The sequence below is a fragment of the Prionailurus viverrinus genome, chromosome B4 (assembly GCF_022837055.1).
Source record: "Prionailurus viverrinus isolate Anna chromosome B4, UM_Priviv_1.0, whole genome shotgun sequence".
Lineage (NCBI taxonomy): Eukaryota > Metazoa > Chordata > Mammalia > Carnivora > Felidae > Prionailurus > Prionailurus viverrinus.
Genome location: NC_062567.1, coordinates 34,347,327 through 34,363,997, shown reverse-complemented (window position 1 = coordinate 34,363,997; position 16,671 = coordinate 34,347,327). Strand labels below are relative to the sequence as shown.

Here is a 16,671-nt window from a genome sequence, read left to right as displayed (position 1 = left end):
AATATGGAGAACAAACAGAGGGTTACTGGAGGAATGGTGGGAGGGGAGATGGGCTAAATGGGTAAGGGGAATTAAGGAATCTACTCTTGAAATCACTGTTGCACTATATGCTAACTACTAATTTGAAAGTAAATTAAAAAAATAAATAAAAACTTAAAAAATAAAAAATAAACAAATATAAAAAATGAAATACATATATATATATATAAAGCCAAAAATAATGTTTACAAAACAAAAATAGTTAAGAACATAAAACCAGTGAATCTGCTAATATCTTCACAGAATTTTGTATTCGCAAGCAGATTCAAGATGCATTACATAATTTCTTACCACCATTGCTGTATCTCTGGTTTCCTCCAATCCTTCCTCGAGATCACTCAGAGGCTCAAGGTCCAGATCCTTTTCTTTTTCTTTTTCTATTAGTTCTTTTACTTTTTTCCTTCTGTTTTTACCACTCCCATATATACCAATGTCAGTCCGGGGACTCAGCACCTACAAAAATAAAACCAAACACTGAGCTCCAGTTTTTAAAAAATCTTAAAACTGAAAATAATAAAAGGAATCATTTACTGACCATTCATCATGTCCTACACACTTTTTTACATACTTTATACACATTACCTAATTCAGTCCTCACAACCCTCCGTAGTAGGTAGTATTATCTGTATTTTACAAACCAGGGAAACTGAGGCTAAGAAAGGAAACAACTTGCCCAAGGACACAGGGTTAGCAATTAGGGAGCAGTCCTCAAACGTGAAACTATCTTACTCCAACTATGCTCTTTACGATGTTCAAATGCTCAAGATAAAAAAGATAACGACTATTTAAATTTGTACTTCTGAGAAATAAATCTTTCAATGACAGAATCTATTAGTAACAGAGATAAGATCCAGGCTGATACTGTATTCTGGACGCAGCAGAAGATGAACTGGAAATAAGTCTGCCTAAAGCTCCACATTTCTAGTCAACATTTGATATCACTTAATAGGAATCACTTATATAACCATGACCAGATAAACTGAAAACAACCCTCACCAATGAAACTCCTACCTACAGGTGTTAAATTACCAACTATTCTTTACCTGCAACAACGTATGGCTAGAATTCTTCTTAAGAAAGGTCCGCCCCGTCCGTTCTCTCCATGCCCGTGCAGCTGCTACTTGTGACTCTACTTGGGGCAATGCATCCAGACGCACAGGGATAGGGCGCCCTTTAGCAGACAAACTCTCCAACTGCTCCAAGTAAGCATAGTTGCTGCCACTCTGAAAAACAAAAGTACACTCTCACACAGCTTGCACTTTCTTATGGAGTCTAGCAATACTGGTTGGAAGATCTTACAAAGAGTTTAGTGTTAAGCTTTTTATTAAATAATTATTCTTTAAACCTAATCGTATCTCTTGAACTAACAGAGCCAATGTCGTTTTTAAAAAGTCTGTAAATTCATGTTGTCAAAGTTTTTTTATTTTATTAATTGAGAACAAGTTAAAATGTAAAAACCAGTTCAACAGATAATCTAAAGAACATGTATATAAATACGATCAGGAATGAGGCAAGGAATTTGCTAATAGATGGAAACAGATGTTTAATACCATACCAGACAATGCAATCATCTTTTCTACCATGTGGAAATCAATTGTTTCATTATAGATAAGCTTAATTGCTTTTCTATGGACATAATTCATTTGTATTACTATCGTTTTTAGTAACCGACAGAGTTGTAAGATAGCCTGGTCAAACAAAATCTAAGGCGCACACTCCTTCAATGAGATAATCTTGGAGGGTTCACCAGACAATATCCAGTATTCCACTGAAAGGACATCAGTAATCTCTTTTGCCTATTTCAGTCTTTCAACTTTTCCAAATACTACAAAGCAGTATTTTAGTTCTGATAACCACCTCCATTTTATGTTCTATAAATACAGATGAGAATGGATATTTGCCTAAGTCACATGGTTCAGTATTTATGTGTAATGAAGTCATTATTGTTTTTAGAACTATTACTGCTTTACATTTACTAACTAAATGAATCATTCATTACAAGAGGGGAGAGGGTTAACAAGTAATCCATTACAGTAATTCTGAGTGATAAGATTGGATGAATCTCCAAGCAGACAGGACACGTAACCATTCCTACAAGAAACTGTATATATACCCTTAACATTTATTGTTATTCAGAGGCTCTGAATGAAGGAAAGGCATAGTTACGTGCTAAACAGACATTCTAATAAAGAGTTAGTTCCTATCTATTAAATGACTCATTTGCCTAAAAATTCATTTGGAAAGTTACACTGAAACATGTGGAAAAATAAATAAGCAAGAAACTTCAGTGAATTTCTTTTTCTTTAAAGTAGGCTCCAGCTCCCAACAGGGGTCTTGAACTCACAAACCCCAAGATCAAAAGTCCCATGCTCCACCAACTGAGCCAACCAGGTGCATCAACTTAAGACAATTTTTACAAAGAATATGGGAAGGTTCTAGCCCTAAGAGATATTAAAATGGTATAATTAAAATCACTGTGGACTAGGATTAAAGAATAGCAAGCTGGAAAAGAAAAGAAAGCTCAAATACAGATATGGTTGACAAATACCATGTTTACTAGTACTCCTTGTGCCCAGCTATTGCTGTTTGACTATAGAATATCTCCTGGCTAAGGCTTGACAGAGCCTGCTCCCAAACTATGTATCTTAAAGAAGAGTCTGCCTGTCAACAGAAGTTGTCCACTTACTTAGAATCTACAAGTCCATCTCCCCACTGAAGGGAGGGCTTAGTGGAGGAAAAGTCCTCTAAATGACAGAGGAAACACATGGCAGCCACCTACACTTGGAGACTTGGTCCAGCAGTCATAAATAAACAGCCAACTAAGGGTTATCAGACATTCGAGGACAACCAACTTCCTGAAATAGGTTAAAGATGAAACAGAGGAGCTGCCCTAATGAAAACACAGGTAATTTTTAAAATAGCATAGAAAAAGTGCGGCTAACCAGCTCCCAGAAAAAATCAACTTAAAACAAAGTAAAAGAGAAGTCATTAGAACTTGACAACTACAGTATGTTCTCTCCTAAGTTTAGTAGAGTTGGTTTCCTTTTATTTGGATATAGTTCTACAATAAAGAGTAGGTATACCCTCAATACTAAAAATGCTGCCAGGTTTTTATAATTCAGGAGGAATTTTATATATTCAAATACAGTTTCACCTCTAGCCCTTATTTCACTGTTTTAATTTTCTTTTTTCTTTTAGAGAGAGAGAGTGTGTAAGTAGGGTGAAGGAGGCAGAGGGAGAGAGAGAATCTTCAGCAGGCTTCACGCTCAGCATGGAGCCTGACACAGGGCTTGATCCCGCAACCCTGGATCATGACCTGAGCCAAAATCAAGAGTTGAATGCTCAACTCACTGAGGCACCTCATTATAGTTTGTTTTAAATTAAAATGTATATGTCTTTCTAATTAGAGAATATGCTATTTTGAGGGCCTGGGCCTGGGTACTACCTTTACACCCTTCCCTCACATTTCTGCTCCCAAACAACTAGAATAGTACCATGAGTGTTATGGGGTTCAGTAAATATTAATTTCATTTTCTTTTTGCTGCCTCTTATTTTAAAGTAATTTGTGCACATGGCAAAGATTCAAAGAATACAGCAGGGAATAAACTCCCTATTGCTAAGAGTTAAATAAATAGCTAATTCTGTCATCTTTCACAGCAGGGAGTCAACAAAACAAGTTAACGTTTAAATAGGTAATATTTACTTTGAATGATAGAATCAGATGGAAGAACAATTGAATTTTAAGTACTATCATTATTTTATTCTGGTTATTCTATTCTAAAAAATTATAGGCTTAAAGAATTCATCTGTGAGACAGCATTACCCGAATGGTAGGATAACTCAAGAGGCTCCTTACCTGAATAGCTTCTACTTTCGCTGTCCATTCTCGAGCCTTTTGTAAGGCCTCTTTCAGGGACAACACATTGGGTAGAAAGGCTGGAATGTTCTTGGCTTCATTCACTATGCTTTCTAAACTTGCCACACTGTGCCTTGGTCTAAAAAAATACAAAAATAGGGTAGATGCATGAGGAAAAGTCAAACTGCTACCAACATTTAAATCACATTTTAGAATGTGCAGAGAACTTTCATATACATGATTTTACTTACTTCTTACCACAATTCTATAAGGAAGGCAAAGCAGCTATTATCTTTATTTCCAATTTACAAATAAGAAAACCTTAGCTCAAAAATCAATTATTTACCCCCAAAGTCATTTAATACAATGAATGGCACAGCCGAAATACTGATTCAGAATGAGTCTCAGATCCCATGCTCTTTTCACTATAGTAAATTGCATCTATTTTAGTACTCCACAATATCTGAAATTGTCAGAGATGCATATTAGACAGCAATGTAAAAAGCAATAGTCTAGAAGTCCATTAATATTGACCATATACATTTAACTCAACTGCATTCAAGAATACCTAGTTACAAAAAAGATGAATAAAATAGACCTTATCCTCAACTAATCAGAATACAAGATAAAAATTAAACCTGTACTGGGGACTAAGAACAAATTAGTATAGGCTCATCAAAATGGGATGTCGTGTTTAATTCTGCTTAGGGGAGCTGAGAAGGGCCTTGAGGGGCACTTAAAGAATTGATTTTATCAAGTACAATGTTAAAGAAGAAAAACCAGGAATAAAATGAACAAACACAGGAAGAAACATTTAAAAATAAGTTAGTGGTCCAGGGCAGCCTAATTGGCTCGATGAGTAGAGCATGCAACTCTTGATCTCAGAACCATGAGTTGAAGCCCCACGTTGGAGGTAGAGATTATTTTAAAAATAATAATAAAATATTTAAAAAATTAAGTTAGTAGCCCAGTTTAACATGGGGGCTGGCATGAGGATGGAGTTAAACAGGAATAGGAGTAAGAGCAGGAAGTAGGAGAACATGACCGGAAAGATAGATACAAACTGATATAAGCGGTCTTGACAGCCATGAATTTCACTATGAAAGCAACAGGAAGCTACTGAGGGTGGGAATAGTTTCCTCATATAGAAATCCTACTATATGCTCATGAAACTTTTCAATCTTGTGGTGGAGGGGGATTATTAATACACAGTTATGATGCACTGTAAGATGCTATCAGAATATATAATCGGAGGACCTAAACTGACTTGGCAGGTAAAGGAAGGCTTCCCAGAAGTGACCTCTAAAGTTTCTTATCCTTTTTTAATAGGAGTGAGTCAGGAAAGCTGGGACCAGAGGCAGGGTACGGGTATACCACAGGGGCTGGGCAGAAGGGAAGAATGTTCCACAGGAAAACAAAATAAGCATGTGCAAAGGTCCAGAAACAAGAAAGAACATGGCATGTCTGAAGAAAGCAAGTGGGGATCACTATGTTTGGAACACAGAATGCAAAGAAGATAGGCAAGGGATGAGGCTAGATCCTAAAGCAAAAGGCTAAATTACAGATGGCCTTATGAATCAGGTTAAGGAGTCTAAATTTCATCCCAAGGAGAATGGGAAACACTGAAGGGCTTTAAACAAGACAGTCAAAAAGCCATACCTATATTTTAGGAAAATACGAGTTGCAATGTAGAGAATGGGTTAGAGAAGAGTGAGGTCACTGAGGTCACAGAACCTGTTGCTATGATTTAGGCCAGCTATGACAGCACCCAAAAGAAGAATGAAAGTGAGAAACATTGAGGAAATATTATCAACATGACTTGGTAGTTAACTGAGTTTGAGGGTAAGGAAATGGAAAGGAAAGGTTAAATTTAATTTCCAAAGTACTGGCTTATGTATGAATGAACCCAATTTTGGATTTGGGGAATCTGAGGTACCAATAGGACATCCAATGGAATTATCTAATAAGTAGATGATATCTATGAAATATATCTGTTATACATGAGATTTTGGAGTTAATCAGTATAAAGAGGACAAATGGAGCCAAGAAATTAGATGAAATTTCCAGGGAGATGTACACAGTGAAAAACAGAAGTGGTCTACACCAGAATCTTGAGGAAAGCTTTTATTTAAGAGGCAGGGGAAAAAAGGCCAAAAGCGAAGAAGGGTATTGAGAAAATAATGGTCAGTAATCAATCAATGCTAAGACGTGAAGAATATTATAGATGTGTTTCAAAAAGATAACTTTATCCATTCAGAAGATGTGGTTTACATATACAATGGAATACTACTTGGCAATGAGGAAGAATGAAATCATGCCATTTACAATGTAGATGGAACTGGAGGATATTATGCTAAATGAAGTAAGTCATTCAGAGAAAGATTTCATATGTTTTCACTCATATGTGGAACTTAGGAAACTTAAGACTATGGGGGAAGGGAGGGGAAAAAATAGTTTCAGAGAGGGAGGGAGGCAAACCATAAGAGACTCTTAAATACAGAAAACAAACTGAGGATTGATGGCAGAGATTGGGGGAGAAGGAAAATGGGTGATGGGCACTGAGAAAGGCACTTGTTGGGATGAGCCCCGGGTGTCGTATCTAAGCAATGAATCATAGGGAATCTACCCCCGAAGCCAAGAGCACACTGCAAACACTGTATATTAGCTAACTTGACAATAAATTATATTTAAAAACAAACAAACAAACAACTACAACAAAACCCCAAAAAGATAATCTTGACAGAAGAAAACAAAAGATTCTTCTTCCCACTATCCCCAAACTCCATCACCCTCTATTTTCTAATTTTATTTTCTTCATGACACTAATTACCTGAAATTTACTCATCCATTCATACACTCACTTATTCACCTGTCTCTTGGCTCTCCCCACTAGAATGTTGGCTCTATTTTAGAGCAGGGACTCTGTGTGCTTTTCCCTACTGTCTCTATAGCACTGAGAAACAGTGCCTGGCATGTAGCAGCTACTCCACAAATACTTACTGAATTGCAAAGATTAAGGGAAAATACAAGAGTACTGTAACTAGGTCAGTGACAGTGAAGACAGATTCGAAAGACATTTTGGAGGCAAACTCACTAAAACTTGGTGACTGATTAAATGTAGAAAAATGAGAGAAAAAGTTTTCACATATTACTACCGCCAAATTTTCATTCTGTAGACTACGGTAAGTTGCATCAGGTATACCAACTTATAGTTTTGCATTCCACAGTTATTTAGTTTTTCCCATTTAATATGCTCCTGGAATTGTCATGAATCTGAAGACACTGAATAGTTTCAAAGGAAAAAAAGCTATGGATACATTTTAGTATGTATTCTCCATGGCATCTGGAGAGCAAAATATCCAGCAAAAATACATGCAGCCTTTTCTTGGCAAAACAAAACTGTGGTCATTATTCATTAAATCATCTAAGGCTTTTCCTATCATCTGCATTCAAAATAAGTAGCTGACAAAGTAGTTAAGTACATGAAGACTTTGGAATGAAGTGGAAAAGGCTTCAAGTTTGAGCTGTGTTAAGAACTATGTGATCTAAGTATCCCAGGTTCCTCATCCTCACACGAGAAATTGTGTATCAACTTTAGCTGAAGAAATACTTTAATAAAGGACATTAGTTCTTACATAATTATGAAATTAGTTGATACACAAATATGATGAATGCTTTACTGAAATCTCACAAATCCAATGGGGTGCCAATGCTAATGCAACTTAACGTTTTCTTCCCCTTCTTTCTCTTTCCCACTACTTTCCTGCATAAATCCTCTACTCCAGGGAAGCCCATTTAACTTTTGTCACCAAAACACAATTTAGCTTATGACATTTCTCCTACCTCCCTTCCGCTTCAATCGCACTCGTGCTTCAAGTCTCTACCTAAGTTCTTTCTTTTCTCTCCAGCTTCTCTTCTGAGCACCCAAACTAACACTGACCTCTCCTCTAAACTCCTGTTGCATTTTTCTGTACCTCTCAGTTAACAGTAACATATGGTGGTGAGCTTTACATTTCTTAGCTCTGAAATACAGCATAGGTAATGGAAAGTTCTAAACAAAATACTACTCTGTATCACCTAAAGTACCTAGCAAAGTACTCTGCACTAGAGTGCACACAATATTTGAAAACTGTTTATGTGTAGACCTATTCGATAACTTAGTGATTGATCAGGGAAGGCACAAAACATCTAATTAAATATTTAATGAAATAGAACCTTATGTTCCTCCTTCGGTTCTACTCTGGCTTCATTATTAAAGAGGCAACAGTCATCAATGTATATGTTCACCTTGCCTGCAGGCAGACCTTAGCCTTTTCTTCCCACCGCTCAGAGACTGTAAGGAGCTCCTGTAGTTCAGCCATTGCCTTCTCCACAGCATGGTGGGGTGCCAACCCCACCCCAGAGTCTATCAGTTTCTTCATGACATCCAAAGTGACCTGCTGTGGATCTGACAGGGTCAGTCTTACTTCATCCAACCATCGAGCCTGCTGTAGCTCTTGCTTTAGTCGGGCTAATTCAGGTAGCTCCACATAGAGACTAGAACCCATGTCTATCAACATTTGGAGTTTGGAAGAATCTGGGGTTTCATCCATCATGGCCTCTTGAGCACGTTCATGAAACTCTTCCACATCATCCAGGAGATTCTGAAAAAGTAAAAAAAAAAAAAAAAAAACCACAACCAAATTTAAAAGATAAAAAATGAGGGGCGCCTGGGTGGCTCAGTCAGTTGAGCGTCCGACTTTGGCTCAGGTCACGATTTCACGGTCTGTGGGTTCAAGCCCCATGTCAGGCTCTGCACTGACAGCTCAGAGCTTGGAGCCTGCTTCCGATCCTGTGTCTCCCTCTCTCTCTACCCCTCCCCCACTTTCATTTTGTCTCACTCTGTCACTCAAAAAATCAATAAATGGAAAAAAAAATTTTTTTAAGGAAATAAAAAATAAAAGATACAAAATGAGTATGGAATATAGCTCAGGCAAACTAACAAACTCTAGATTATCTAATAATCTCACCATTATAGCACCAAATAGATACGATAGTAAAAAACGTAAATATCATAAATATGCTTCTCTGTAATTACTTACCTTCTTCCTTTTAAAATACGACTCATTCAAAAAAAATTTTTAATTTTTTTTAAATGTGTATTCTTGAAAGAGAGAGAGAGAGAGAGAGAGAGCGCGCATGAGCGGGGGAGGGGCAGAGCGAGAGGGAGACAGAGACTCTGAAGCTGGCAGCACAGAACCTGATGTGGGGCTCAGACTCACGAGTCGCAAGATCATGACCTGAGCCAAAGTCGGACACTTAACCCTGAGCCACGGAGGCGCTCCAATTCAAAAAATATTTAAAGACTGCAGACTTAGATATAGCCACTGTTTTAAGTGCACAATATTAAAACATACAGTCCTTTGTCTTAAAGGAACGCATTTTAATCTAAATAGCCTGACACTGAATACATGAATGAAATGTTTCAGTTAGTTTTAAATGCTATGAGAACAAAATAGAACACAATAGAGAATGACCAGAGGAGGAGGGCATACTACATTGCAATGGTGGTCACAGAAAACAGATAAACTGACACTAAAATAAGGAGACAGAAGTGGGAACTATAAGAAGATCTGGAAGAAGAGCAGTTCAGGCAGGGCAAGTAATAACTGCAAAAGCTCTTAAAGAGAAATGAGCTTGCTGTCTTGCTCATCTGGATGAGTGGGTGATGAGAAGCAAAGTGGAGAATGAAGTTTAAAAATAAGCAGAGGTCAGATTACACAGTGCCCTGTAGATTATGAATTTAGATTTCATTCTAATGGCTTTGAGGAAGCACTGGAGAATTCTACCACAAATAAATGATATGATTTGATTTATATTTTACACAATCATTCTGGCTACCAAATAAAAAATCAACTATCAAGGACAAGAGAAGAAGAAAGGAGGTGAGTTAAGAGGCTATTACAGTAACCTAAGGTCTAGAATCTAGTGGTTCAGAGCAGTTTAAGCAATGGTCATGATGATAAATGGTTCACTCTGGGATACATTTTGAAGATAAAAACAGCACTTGTTTAGAGACTGGTTGTAGGGTAATAAGGGAAATAAAGGAATCAAGGATTTTGACTCATTAAAAGGCTTTTAAGATTACTTCAGTCTGCCAAAGGGATATGGAGAGTATGCCACTGGACATACAAGCCTGTAGAAAAGAACAAAGGCACTAAGAACTGGTGATCTGGGAATCAGATCAGATTTGTTTAATGTCACTAAACAAGTAAGATGTCAAGACCTAGACTAAAGAAAGGGCTGAGGCTCCGAATATACTCCACAATTAGCAGTCAAGCCAAGGAGAAAACAAACAGCAAAGAAGGCTAAAGAGAAGGAACTGTGAATAACCTAGAAAACCAGAGAGTGTGATGTCACAGATGTTTAGAGAAGAAAGTCTCTCAGATAGGAAAGTGTGGTCAACTATCAAAATGCTCCCACAACAAGGAATAAAGCAAAAACACAACTGATACTAGATTGCACAAGCTGACAACCTTGATAAAAACCATTTCAGATATCCTGCCCATGGCAAAATCACAAACCACCACCATGAACTATCAAAGGAATACTAACTACACAAATTAATGTATTTGATATATACTTTTTAGATTTTACAAATTCAAGAAACCATCAGGACTCTAGTAATTTCAGAGCTCATATTTTTAAAAGCTCATGAACTAATAACTTACTGAAATATTTAGATTCTTTTAATGATTTTCTTGCATTTCAATTTTATCTATGCCAGATAGGGATTCTGATCTAAAATTAAAACAGAAAAAAATTCTAAACTAATTACTCTTGGTTCCAGAATCTTAAAGGGAGTATTAAAGACTAAGAACTAAACCAAGGAATTCTTTTTTTTTTTAAGTTTATTTATTTTGAGAGAGAGAGAGAGAGAGAGAGAATGAGAGAGAGAGAGAGAGAAAGCAGGGGAGGGCAGAGAAAGAGGGAGAGAGAGAATCCCAAGCAGGGTCTGAACTGTCAGCACAGAGCCCGATGTGGGGCTCAAACCCATCGACCGTGAGATCATGACCTGAGCAGAAACCAAGAGTTGAATGCCTAACTGACTGAGCCACCCAGGTGCCCCTAAACCAAAGGATTCTTACTGTCAGCAGTAAGAGAAACAGAACAAAAAACTAGTCTAGACACAGTATTTTATCTGCCCAAAACAGAAACCCATACTACAAAGGCTATTACCCAAGAAAAGAAACATAATACTCCACCTTTACTTGTCGAGCTTGGCTGATGACACATGGAAGACTAAAAAGTTGTTGGACAAAGGCCTTCAATTCTTCCACTGTCAGTTTGGTCCGAGTCCTCCCACTATCTGGGCTCTGCCTGATGTGAAATAATATTGAGACATAAGTAAGAAAAATTCATAGTCATCTGATATCAAAGGGGCTTCTAGTCTCTCTAGAATTCTAACCCAAGCAACCCCAGAATATGAGTGTTTGAGAGGTTCCACTGTAATGCTGATCACCTCCAAATCAGGTATTTACCTCTTTAGTTAATGGCTCAAAGATTCAATACTCCAAGTTGTAGTTCCTCCAATCTTACAAGTGTTAAACATTTCAAACAGTTAATCAATTCCTCAGATCAAAATATTATGTTCATTAATAAAACTAAATCTTCTACCTCAAAAGCTTAAAATGTGGAACAAGGGCACCTTTAACTTAGGAGATAATAAACCCTCTGAAACATATTCAGAACTGTATGTGTATGTGCATTTTTCTAAGAAAAGGGTCTCTAAGCTTTTGCCAGATTCTCCGAGAGGGTTAGTGACCCAATGACAGCTGAAGATTCACTGACCAACATCTTTAAGAAAGATTCTCTAATAAAATGATAAATAAAAAATATACAAAGTAATTTTAAAACCCAATGTGAAGTGCTACAGAAGAACCTGTTCAGAATCCAGGAATGTGTTGGAATGAATACAAAACAATACCACAGAAAATTTAACACATACAAATGACATTCAATCAAGGGCGCATACTTCTACACTCCTTAATAACAGCCTCTCCTGTATCCATCAAGGTTACTCTTTGCTGCCACCTGCCTTCAGCATGCAGTATCATTTATTTATTTACAAATATTTATTGCACACCTATTATGTGCCAGGCATTGTGCTAAGCACAAGAAATAAAGCAATGAAAAAAAGAATAAAAAATCTCCAACATCCTAGTCTCACACATGTTCTAGTGGGCCTGGGAAACAGTAGAAGAGATAATGAATTAGTATATCAGGAGGTGACTGGGCTAGGAGAAAAACAAAACAGGAAAAAAGAATAAAAAGGTTGCAATTTTATAAAGGTTGTCAGAGCAAGTTTCTTCAAGAATGTGTCATCTGAAAAAGACCTGAAAGAAGTGAGGGACAAGCCACCTGGACAGCAGGGAAGGCCTGTGAAGGCCCTAAGGAGAACCGTGCCCAGTGTGTAGGAAAAGCAGAAAGGGGAAGAAGACTGCAGAGTGAAGCAAGAAAGAAGGGAGAGTAGTAGGGGTTTAAGACTGGGACATGACTGGAGGAGAAAGGGAAATGGCCACAAGAGATCAAAGATTAAATAGAGGGCCTTGTGAGCCAGTTAAAATTCTGGCTTCTACTCTGAAAGAAAAACAAACAAGACCAAAAAACCCACAAGAAACCACTGGGGAACCCAACTCTTCTTCATAGTCTTACCTGTGCTTCTGCTTTTTGCTGAGAAGCAGCTGAGCCACAGAGGCACAGGTCTCCGCTTCTTTTACAGCATCCCTGAGCTTTCTAAAGAGATCATTCTCTGGGTATTTCCTATCCTCAGCATCTTCCAGCATTACTCGTAATTCAATCAAATCTGTAAGAATAAAACCGTATGCTATAACCACACACATAAAAAGCCATTTAAAAATGTTAACCAACCCCTCTCAAGTTAGTCCTCAACCTATCAGAAGAATCATCGCAGCTGGGAAAATCTCACCAATGCAATTAAAAGCTTATGAGCAGATGCTCATTCCTAATCCTTATGGATGATTTCTCTCAGGTAAGGTTAGTTCCTCATTCTTTTTTTTTTTTAATGTTTTATTTATTTATTTTGAGAGAGACAGAGAGAGAGAGAGAGAGCGAGCACGCACGCAAGCAGGGGAGGGGCAAAGAGAGAGGGAGAGACAGAGAATCCCAAGCAATGTCTAGACACTTAACTGACTGAGCCACCCAGCTGCCCCTGCAATTCCTTGTTCTTAATTAGCCTTCAGTGTTAGTCCACTGGTCACAATGGCTCCCCAAAATACATATCTATTGCCAGTTAGCCATCTGTCCCATTTTATATTAACTTTTGATGTAAGAGAAGATTCTCAAATAGAAAACTAAATCTTAAGTCAGTCAACCAATCCATTAGTCTCAAATCTTAAATGAAGCCTAAGATTTTTCCTTAATAGAAAAACACATAAAACAAAACAAGGCCTCTTTCTTTTTTTTTTTTTTTTTTAATTTTTTTTTTTTTAATGTTTATTTATTTTTGAGACAGAGAGAGACAGAGCATGAACAGGGGAGGAGCAGAGAGAGGGGGAGACACAGAATCCCAAACAGGCTCCAGGCTCTGAGCTGTCAGCACAGAGCCCAACGTACGGCTCGAACTCACGGACCGTGAGATCATGACCTGAGCCGAAGTCGGACGCTTAACCGACCAAGCCACCCAGGCGCCCCACAAGGCCTCTTTCAATGTGACAGTAATTTCAGTGTATGCATACAAAAGGAGGATACTTAACCTTTCTTGTGGTTGAAGTTGGCAGATAATGCTTCTGTAACACGGCTGACCCAAGTGTCATAAGATTGTGCCCTGACTTTCACACCATATAGCAGAGAAGGGAGGTCCTCTAATGGATAGCGGTATCTAAAAACAAAGAGAAACAAACAAAACACAGAAATAAAAACTTGAAAATCCAACAATAACTTGAAAATAAATTTTAAACATAATCAGTTTAATACAATGATGAGGTGAATGGGGTCTTAAAAAAATCAAAGTTGTCCATAGAGGTTTAATGCAGGGAGAGACAGGGAACATATGAAATCAACTGATAAAAAAAAATAACTTCAGTTGCCAAGTTTAGAGCCAACTTTAAAGGACTGGTCCACAGCAGGGAGGCAGAGAGACAAGGAAAAGTCACCAGTCTACACATGGGGAAGGGAAATTACAAAGAACAATGCCCTTGGTTTTCAAAGAATTAACAAGTTTTACAAGAAACTTATGGATACCTAAGACACTTCTTCTGCATGGGGCAGGGGCACAGATCAGCTGGATGGTAGAGACACACAAGCCGCTCAGGATTACAGGAGCATGTCAGAGCAGAGAGAAAACATGTGGTTCTGCACGCTGAACACTGTCGCTCATCATCAGGAACAAGTTCAAACACCTCTTCTTCCGACATCAGGACACCCTGAAATACAATTCATGTCACTACATCAAATCTTTCTAGTCTCTCAAGCATCAAAGACCTTCAAGTTATTAAATTTTTTTCTTACAGGTAAATCTCTGACTTAAGATATAAACATGGGAGGTACAATGACACATCATCAAAATACTTTCCAAAATTAATCATTCCTAATTATTCAAAAATGAATCTTTCCTAATTATTCAAAAGTTCATAGGAAAAGTCCTTAGAGAAATCTGATCAAAGGATAAGATGATCAAGAGTTGTGATATTCAAATTATTGCAGAACAAGGAAAAATGATGCCCCATTAATGACACAGGTTAAACCTGAAATGGGACCATACCACAAGAACTTACTTCATGAGTCTCCACCAATGTATAAGCACACTTCAGAGATACTGTGGGTTTGGTTCCAGACCATGGCAATAAAACAACTATCACAACAGAACAAGTCAAATAAATTTTCTGGTTTCTCAGCATATATATAAGTTATATTTACACCACACTGTAGTCCATTAAGCGTACAATAGTATTGTGTCTGAAAAAGCAATGTACACACCTTAATTAAAAAACCCTTTGCTGCTAAAAAATGCTCAACATCATCTAAGCTTTCAGGAGGTTATAATCTTTTTGCTGATGGAGGGTCTTGCCTCGATGTTCATCAGACTGTTAACTGATCAGGGTGGTGGTTGCTTAAGATTGGAGTGGCTGTTATAATTTCTTAAAACAATGGAGTCACATCAATTGTCTCTTTCACATGTGACTTCTCTTAGCATATGATGCTATTTGACAGCATGTTATTCACAATTAGGACTTCTTTCAAAATATGAGTCCATCCTCTCAAACACTGCCACGGCTTTATCCACTAAGTTTACATAATATTCTAAATCCTTTGTCGTCATTTCAATAATCTTCACAGCATCTTCACCAGGAGTAGATTCCATCTCCAGAAAACAATTTCTTTGCTCATCCATCAGAAGCAACTCCTCATCTGCTAAAGCTGTATCACAAGATTGCAGCAATTCAGTCACATCCTCAGGCTCCACTTCTGTGATTGCAGTTCTCTTGCTCTTTCCAACACGTCTACACTTTCTTCTCCACTGAGATCTTGAAGCCCTAAAAGTCACTCCTGCCACAGCTGGAATCAACTTCTTCCAAACTTCTTTTCATGTTGATATTTGGACCTTGTTCCATGTATCACAGATGTTCTTAATAGTATCTAGAATGGTGAATCTTTTCCAGAAGATTTTCAATTTATTCTGCTTAGATCTATCAGAAGACTATTTATGGCAGCTGTAGCCTTACAAAATTTATTTCTTAAAAATTAAGACCTGAAAGTTGAATTACTCCTTGATCCACAGGCTGCAGAACGGATGTTCTGTTAGCAAGCATGAAAACAACATCAATCTTGTTGGACATCTCCATCACAGCTTTCGGGTGGCCAGGCACATTGTCCATGAGCAGTCATATTTTGAAAGGAATCTTTTTTTTTCTCTGCACAGCAGCTCCAACAGTGGGCTTAAAATTTCAGTAAACTGTTTGTAAACACATGTGCTGTCATCTGGATTTTGTTGTTCCAGTTACACAACACAGAGTAGATTTAGCACAATTCTTAAAGATTTATTTATTTTTTAAAGTTTATTTTATTTCTCTTGAAAGAGAGAGAGAGAGAGTGAGCATGTGAGCAGGGGAGGGACAGAGAAAGGAGAGAGAGAATCCCAGGCAGGCTCCACATTGTCTGCACAGGAGCCCGACGCAGGGCTCAATCTCACCAGCTATAGGTGAAAACCAAGAGTCAGATGCTTAACTGACTGAGCCAGCCAGATGCCCCTAGCTGGACCCTGAGATTTTAGGATTGGTAAATGAGCAATGGCTTCAACTTAATGTCATCAGCTGTATTAGCCCCTAACAAGAGAGTCAGCCTGCCCTTTGAATCCAGGCATTGACTTCTCTCTAGCCATGAAAGTCCTAGATGGCATCTCCTTCCAATAGAAGGCAGTTTTGTCTACACCGAAAATCTATACTTAGCGTAGCCACCTTCACTGATGACCTTGGCTACATCTTCTGGATAACTTGCTGCAGCTCTGTATCAGCACTTGCTGCTTCACCTTCCATTTTTGTGGTGTGTAGATGATTTCTCTCCTCAAACATCATGAACCAACCTCTGCTAGCTTCAAACTTCTGCAGCTTCCTCACAGCTCTCAGCATACATAAAACTTAGGAGTTAGGGCCTTGCTCTGGATTAGGCCTTGGCATAAGGAAATGTTGTGGCTGGTTCCATCTTCTATCCAGATCACTAAAACTTTCACCGTATCCTCAAAAAAGGCTATTTTGCTTTCTTACTGTTCATGTATTCAC

At 38.0% G+C, this 16,671-nt stretch overlaps 1 protein-coding gene across 1 annotated transcript in view; it reads right to left on the bottom strand.

Annotated features, from left to right (window-relative positions):
- The window catches only part of KDM5A (lysine demethylase 5A), a 97,509-nt gene that overhangs the window by 27,135 nt on the left and 53,703 nt on the right, over window positions 1-16,671 (bottom strand). The window contains exons 15-22 of the mRNA XM_047865909.1: window positions 14,138-14,319; window positions 13,651-13,775; window positions 12,590-12,740; window positions 11,140-11,254; window positions 8,183-8,538; window positions 3,896-4,034; window positions 1,083-1,262; window positions 331-492 (exon numbers count right to left, since the gene is read on the bottom strand). Coding sequence (XP_047721865.1) covers window positions 331-492; window positions 1,083-1,262; window positions 3,896-4,034; window positions 8,183-8,538; window positions 11,140-11,254; window positions 12,590-12,740; window positions 13,651-13,775; window positions 14,138-14,319 — 1,410 coding nt within the window. The remainder of the gene's footprint in view (window positions 1-330; window positions 493-1,082; window positions 1,263-3,895; window positions 4,035-8,182; window positions 8,539-11,139; window positions 11,255-12,589; window positions 12,741-13,650; window positions 13,776-14,137; window positions 14,320-16,671) is intronic.